The sequence below is a fragment of the Gossypium hirsutum genome, chromosome D04, assembly GCF_007990345.1.
Source record: "Gossypium hirsutum isolate 1008001.06 chromosome D04, Gossypium_hirsutum_v2.1, whole genome shotgun sequence".
In the NCBI taxonomy this organism is placed as follows: domain Eukaryota; kingdom Viridiplantae; phylum Streptophyta; class Magnoliopsida; order Malvales; family Malvaceae; genus Gossypium; species Gossypium hirsutum.
The window spans coordinates 31,986,012-31,993,213 of NC_053440.1; the positions used below are offsets into that span (position 1 = coordinate 31,986,012).

Consider the following 7,202-nt stretch of genomic DNA (forward strand, 5'->3'; position numbering starts at 1 on the left):
TTCAGTTAAGTATGTTGTTAAGTGTAATGGGACTTTAACGAAAACTATAATCCCAAAGAGGAGTCTCCGTCTATCCCCTTATTTTTTTTATTTTGCATGGAGGCATTTTCGAGAATGCTAATCCGTGCTCAACAAGGTGGGCTTATTCGGGGAATTTGGGATAGAATTAATGGGCCGAGCATTAACCATTTATTTTTTGTCGATGATGCCCTCCTCTTTATTCTCTCCTGCAGCGGCTTGGACGATAGGCTAATCAGCGGCAATTTTGTGCCGTGCATTGATTGGTTGGAAGCTTCAATGAGGTTGCTCGATAAGAAAGCGCTGGAAGACTTCATCATCTTCCTCTGGAATAGTTGGAACAGCAGGAACAATTTCACCTTCCGGGGCAAGGAGGAAGGGGTGAGCGTGATTCGGGATAAAGCCTTCACCTTGAGTAATGACTTCCGAGTTCACAACTTAAGCCACAAGCCTATCATTCCTTTTACCCCTGCGTGCAATAACTGGAAGAAGCCAAAAAGGGTTTTGCAAAGGTACATGTCGACGCTACGGTGTCAAATGGGAGAATGGGGTACGGGGTTATCGCAAGAGATGAAGTGGGGTTCATGGTTGGCGGTTGCAGGGGCTGTAAAAACATGGAGGTGACAAGCGAAAGGGCTGAGTTGGTGGCTCAGGATGAAGGGATGCAGCTGGCCGGGAGATTAAACATCCAGCAGGTTCTATTTGAATCCGATAATGCTAGCCTAATAAATAGAATTAAAAGACGCGGCATGGATATTACCATCATGGGTAAGTACGAGCATGAAACATGCAGGAAATTGGAGATGTTTGCTTCGGCCGACGTGTAGGCCCCCAGGAGTAATAATAAGCTAATAATAATTGCGCTTGGGATTTTGATGTGAATTATCCTGGAGAAATTCAAGAAATTGTAATTCAGGATTCTATTAATGAAATTTAGGCCATTTATGGTCTTTTTTTCAAAAAAAAATATTAGAAATATTTTTTTAATAAAAATATTGACTAGGTGTACTTCACATTAATATTTTTATTTTTTATGAACTTTTTATAACGTTTTAGTTAGTACTTCTATTAAAAAAAAGCAATTTAACAATTTTTAAAAAATTAATAATTAAATTTAACTAAAAAAAAGATAAGAGCCAAATTAATAAAAAAAATTATAAATGTTATGAGTTAAATTATCATTAAAACATGTCCAATTTAACCCAACAGGTAAACTCTCAAATGCATATTTAAAATTTTTAAAAGTTCATATACTCATACATTTGAAGTATCGTATTCTCGAACTATATACATTATCAAATACGAATATTTAAAAAATTGAGCAACTCAGAAAAATCATAATATCCTACGAAATGTCGAGCAATTTATTAAAGAACCAGGTAACCATCCAACAAGGCATATAGAGAACATAACAGCATAGAGTACTTTACATGGCCATTAACGTGTGTTCTAAATCCTAATGTTTAACTATCAGCCACAGATGATGCAAACCCGATGCTAAAATCAAATCCGATGCATGTCAACTCACGTTTGTTTGCATCGAACATCTTCATTTTCAGAGAGTACGGGCCCTGCATAAGGTTAAAACTTATCAGAAGTAATTATTCCAAGGTTTGATTGTGGTGAATCCCTTATTACATTACATCTCATTGACCTCGAAAGGCTTCCAATTGGAATCAAAATTGTTCGATTTTGTTGCTGATTGATCTCACAAATAAATGCAAACTTTAGACTTCTCAACAAGCAACATCAATTCCAATATATTATGTCAAACAAATAAACAATAGATGAAAGAACGAGGGACTTATTTCTAAGCAAATGAAGAGCAATCTTAGTCAAAAAGGTTTCCATTTTAACCAAAATAAATGCATGCAGAAACCCCGATTGTTCTTTGCATTTGGAACATACATAAATCACTGTTTAGCTGTGAGAATAAACTAAAACTGAGAAAACAAGCCTACTGCAGTGAGTAAGCTTGTGGTATATCATAATCGATGAAACAAAGCTTGGGATATAGGCAAACAACTAAAACTCAACTGTATTACTGAAAATGATGATTCAAATCTGTTATGAGTTAAATTTTGTTTTCAAAAGAATTTGGAAAGAACTGAACCTGTTATGACTCGATAATTCTTGCAAAAACACCAATACATATTTTGCATGATCGAAAAGGTTGCTAAAAAACTTGAAGTAAAGGGAGTCTGAAGCATTGCATTAGTTTAACCAGATGAGAATACAATGAGGGAAAGAGAAGGAAGGGTTCAGCATAGTTCCAATCCCATAAAAACCCAATTTATTTCCTTGCAAGAAAACAAAATAGAAGGGAAGGACCAACCATATTGCCTTTAGTTTTTCTGATTTTCATTTTGATCTTCAATCCTTTGCTTTTGTTTTTCCTTTACTCTGAAAGGAAAAGAAAAACCTTTTCCCTCTTTCTTTATGTGTGTGCGCGTATATATATATGCATATATATTCCTTTCAACTCAAAATACCTAAACATAAAGCACACTCAACCAGAACTAGACAAAAAGGTTCGACAGAGCGTTTTAATTCTTCTGCTTATGCTAGAATATTGGTGCAAACAAAAATTAAAAAGAACATCCAACCGTTCAGCAACTATTAATCAACATAAGTTTCAGACTTACAGGAGGAGTATATCCGGGCAAAACTTGTGAGTGAGAAACCACAAAATCACCAGTTGACACAGGGCAAGATGTCTCATCACAAAGGTCATGAGTCTCACTGTGAATGTGCCATCCAAAATACGCAACCTCGATCACCAGTTTCCCCCCATCGATAGCTGCACCTGTACATCATTATAAAAAACAACGCCCACCTTCAATCACAAGCTTAAAGCACTACACACTTCGGTCGCATGTTACAACAAGCCTCATCAATCATCATATACCGACACAAAGCTACCATCTAATTAACAATTACATTATTTGAAAAACATAGATAAGTTACCTGTTGTTGCTGCGATACTGAAGGTAGCAGGCTGACCCCTGGCGATCGGGTTAGGCGAAATTTCAACACCTTGAACCTTTACATCATACTCACCTTGCTTATCTGCATTTGTATTATTATTATTATTTAGATTCAAAGACTAAAAATTTACATCCTAATATTGAGAGCTAATTTCATAAAATAAAAATAAAAACATCATTAATTTTCCTCGGTAAACAAATAATAGAATTTTCATCGATTAATAAAATAAAAACAATTTAATTAAAAAAAAAACAGCGAACCTAGGGCTTAGAGAAACTAACCACAATATTGAACGTCGGTGGCGACTGCCAAGGGAACAACTAGAATCAACGAGAGGAGCAAGAGGTGTGCGGTGAACCGGTTGTACTGGATCATCTCCATCTGGTTTCGATTTTACAGAAAATTAAAGTTCAGATATGTATATAAATCTCAGTTTGCAGAGATTTTGAGGATTGATTTGGTCTTAGGGCAGAGAGAAAAGTGCTGGAAATGAAGGGGGAATATATGGAGGGGAGAAGAAAGATTGAGTACAGCAGTTTGGAGAAATTGGGGGTGATCTAGGCCGTTGGTCTGTTTTGGTCAGCACGATTGACGGGGAGCGACTTGTTACTTAGACAAACCAGACTGGCAGTTGGTTGACGGTGACTGTTAGGTGAAAAGGTGTTTCTTATTATTTTTTTAATAAGAAGCGGTGTCTTTTTAGGTTTCTTCGACCAGGAGGCTTCCTTCTCTCTCTTTTTATTCTTTGGTATTTGAGTTTTATCTTTAAGGTGCATTTTGATACCCAATTTTGTTTTTCTTTCCTATTTAAGTACACCTGTATTTCATTTCCCTGCCAAAGTTGGTACTTGATACTATGCAAAACCACGTTGATATTTTTTGAATATTTGTCCATGTATTGTCATAATCCGAATTTTTTTTAAATCTAAAAAAAAATATTTCTAATATTCATAAATTTTATAAATAAAAATTAAAAATATTAAATAAGTGTTAAAAATATTTTTATAAAGTTTTATAAAGAATCAAAAAAGGAAAATTTTATAATTTTTTATACAAAGAACCACAAAAATATAATGTTTTATAAAAATAAAAATATTAAAAATCAAAGAAAATATAATTTTTATAAAATATTAAATCAAAATCAAAATAATAAAAATATTTATTGAGTCACATTAAAATTTATAATTTACAAAAAAATATATATTTTTAATTTTTAAATAATGATGTCATAATCATAATTGTCGAAATAAATTCGAATATCAATTTGTATATTAAAACTAAACTTAAATACCAATTGTATATTAACTCATATATTTAAATATTTTCTGATTGCATGGTAAATTTTAGTAATAAAAATAATAATTTATATTTTACCAATTTATTATATTTAAATTGTAAATATTTTTCGTCCAAAATAATAAAATAATTTCTCTTTAAGAAAAATATTGATCTAAAATTTTCAAGTTTTATACATGAGAATTCTATATTGATTTCTTTTTATGTCCTTTTCAATTTTAAAGGAACCATATCTCTTATCTGATCTCTTTAAAATAAAAGATAATCACTTTTATTTTAAAATTTATAGAACTAAAAAATTGTTTATATATAAATTAGGATAAATTATACAACAGGTCACCCCAGTATTGCTCCTTTTCTTTTTTGGTCACCTAAATATTAATCTTTTTTAATTTGATCACCAAACTAATCGAGATTATTTTTTTGGTCCATTTTCATTAAGTGTCATTAAATCTCTGACAAGAAGCTGAAGTGGCAGTTAAAAATCGGTATAATAATAAATTTAGCCCTTAAATTTTACGATTTAGTCATAATTTTAACAAATTAACCCTCAACATTTCTAAATGGTCTCAGTTTGATCTTCAAAATTTACCTTCCTCTTCCACTCCCCCTCACCACCATTATTACCTCCACCTCTAGATTTCCACATAATTTCATTGTTTCAGTCCCAAAGCAGTACCTTTTTACTAAACTAGAATTAGAGGTGTTTCACAAATTTAGAAAGAAAAAAGCCAACAATGCTACTAGTTCCGATGTAGAAAAATAAGATGTTATACCAGCTCAAGTCACTCTACTCTTCACTAAGTAACAATATCAGTAGATTCTTGAGCTTTTGCATAAAGTGCCTTCCATTGATATGGTTGTCAATTAGGTAAGTATGATTTCTAACTACAACAATGTTGAAAGCACATCTTTAGAATGAATTTTGGACACGGGAGCTACTGGTCACATGATATTTGACTTACAATGCTTAGATTATTCAATTTCTTATGATTCTAACCACAAGTTTATTCGGTTGTCGAATGGTGAGTCTATGCCTCTTTCTCATATTGGTACTTATAAATACTTTTCAACTAACCACCTCACTAATGTCTTTTATGTTAAAGTATGCCTGAAGACCAATCATGAGATGGTTGTAATTACAAACTCATTTTACATTGTTTATTAATATAAGGCAATGCTATTGTTATTTTAGTTTCTTTTCTGTGTATAAACTTATCAATAATAAAGTCCTAAGAATAATATGATTATTCTTAAAAGGTCCTTAGTCAAGTATTATTGTGGGCTTGGAAAATAATAATGCATTGAGACTAATGTGTAGTTGATTGATGACAAAGTGTTATCATTGACATAAGGATGTCAAAATCAATACATGAGTATGTGTTAAAGAACAACATACTGGACTAACCCACCATGAGTATGTTTCTTGGATTATTATGTAATAGTCACAAAATTACTCATAGTGATAAGATCTACCACAATCCATGTAGTGGGATATGATTGATCAAGATAGGATTTATCCTTCCTACATAATGGGAGTAATATCCTGGGCCACTTGATGAAGTAAGACTAGAAACGCATGGCCATGCTCAAATAAGTTAATATGAGATATCACACTTATTTGTTTATTGTAGCCTACTCAAAATATCAAGAAATATGAGATTAAACTATACAAGTGTGACTAAACCATGACTTGTGACTAAACCATGATATAAAGGATAAAAAGTTATACTACATGAAAAGTTCATCACATAAAGGTTCTGTCGAATCACGACTTATTGTAACTTAGGCAGCAATGATGCATTGCTAGATGCCATTCATTGCTTGTAACATTAGAAAGGTTCTAGTATTTCTACCAACGTTAAAAGAACTTATAGGGTGACACCCTATGATTAAAGTGAACAAACTTCACGCCAATAAAATGGGTGTATACCCTCTTACATACGATTATGGCGAATTATTATCCTTAGTGGAGAAATATCGCTTGGTAGAACAACTTGGCAAACAATATTGCCTGAAAAATAGTATCGCCAGGCGAATAAAATAACCTGGTGGATAGAATTACCTGGCCAATAGGATTTTCTGACAGATACAATTCGCAATACCTTTCCAGAGTTAATATTTATAGAAGTTAGTATTCTTTTGGAAAGAATATAATTTCAATATCTTTCATGATTTTCTCTGAAAAGTACAAAAGAATTATTTTGTATTTTATATACATGATATTATTAAAAAGAATACAATCTCGAATCATGTAGATGTGAGTAAGAAAATTGAACTAGGTCTAGCAACCAAAAGTTTAGATACTCTTTGAAAAGTTCAAAAGAGTTTTTTTGTTCGCGATTGATTGGGTGGACTACGTAGAGGCCGAGACACTTTGTTATGGCTAGGATTGACATCGTGTAAATGGTTTCAACCAACAACATTATTCATTATTTTCAGTTCTAAAAAGGTATATCTTTAGCCATATTTCAACCCGATTTGTTCCTCGTATATGGATCCGTGGTTGACGATCGCCAAAATAATTTTTCTGCTGCGCCACGGGGCATATAAGTGACCTAACATTTTATGTGCCTAATTTCACTTACACTTTGCTTTCTATTTCTAAACTTACCCGAGATATTAAATTTTATGTTTCTTTTTACCCTCATTTTTGCATTTTGCAAGATCATTACAATGGAAAGATGAAGGGGATTGGTAAGATGGTCTTTACATTTTCAACTATAGTTTGTTAATTATTCAAATCCTTCTACTCATGTTTCTTGTAATTTAGTTTTTACTTTTGTTGATACTACATCTTTGTGGCACGCTCATCTTGCTAATGTTTCATTGTCAAAACTGAGTTACATACCTTTCATTGATTGTAAACATTTGAATAAAACTCATATTATAAAATGTTC

General features: G+C 32.5%; 1 protein-coding gene across 1 annotated transcript; it reads right to left on the bottom strand.

Moving 5' to 3' along the window:
* Positions 1-1,361: 1,361 nt before the first annotated feature.
* On the bottom strand, positions 1,362-3,788 carry LOC107899410 (putative phosphatidylglycerol/phosphatidylinositol transfer protein DDB_G0282179). The gene is made up of 4 exons (XM_016825115.2): positions 3,288-3,788; positions 2,986-3,087; positions 2,664-2,824; positions 1,362-1,589 (listed from the first exon to the last, which is right to left on the bottom strand). Exons 1-4 carry the CDS (start codon positions 3,385-3,387, stop codon positions 1,482-1,484), a joined length of 471 nt encoding a protein of 156 aa, XP_016680604.1. The 5' UTR covers positions 3,388-3,788; the 3' UTR covers positions 1,362-1,481.
* Between the last annotated feature and the right edge of the window lie 3,414 nt (positions 3,789-7,202).

What these genes read in the sequence shown, in the direction of transcription:
- LOC107899410 (XM_016825115.2), bottom strand. Translation starts at nt 3,387, where the DNA reads ATGGAGATGATCCAGTACAACCGGTTCACCGCACACCTCTTGCTCCTC. An exon ending in CACCGACGTTCAATATTGTG is followed by an intron (nt 3,088 to 3,287) that starts GTTAGTTTCTCT and finishes ATACAAATGCAG; the next exon opens with ATAAGCAAGGTGAGTATGAT. An exon ending in CAGTATCGCAGCAACAACAG is followed by an intron (nt 2,825 to 2,985) that starts GTAACTTATCTA and finishes AATGATGTACAG; the next exon opens with GTGCAGCTATCGATGGGGGG.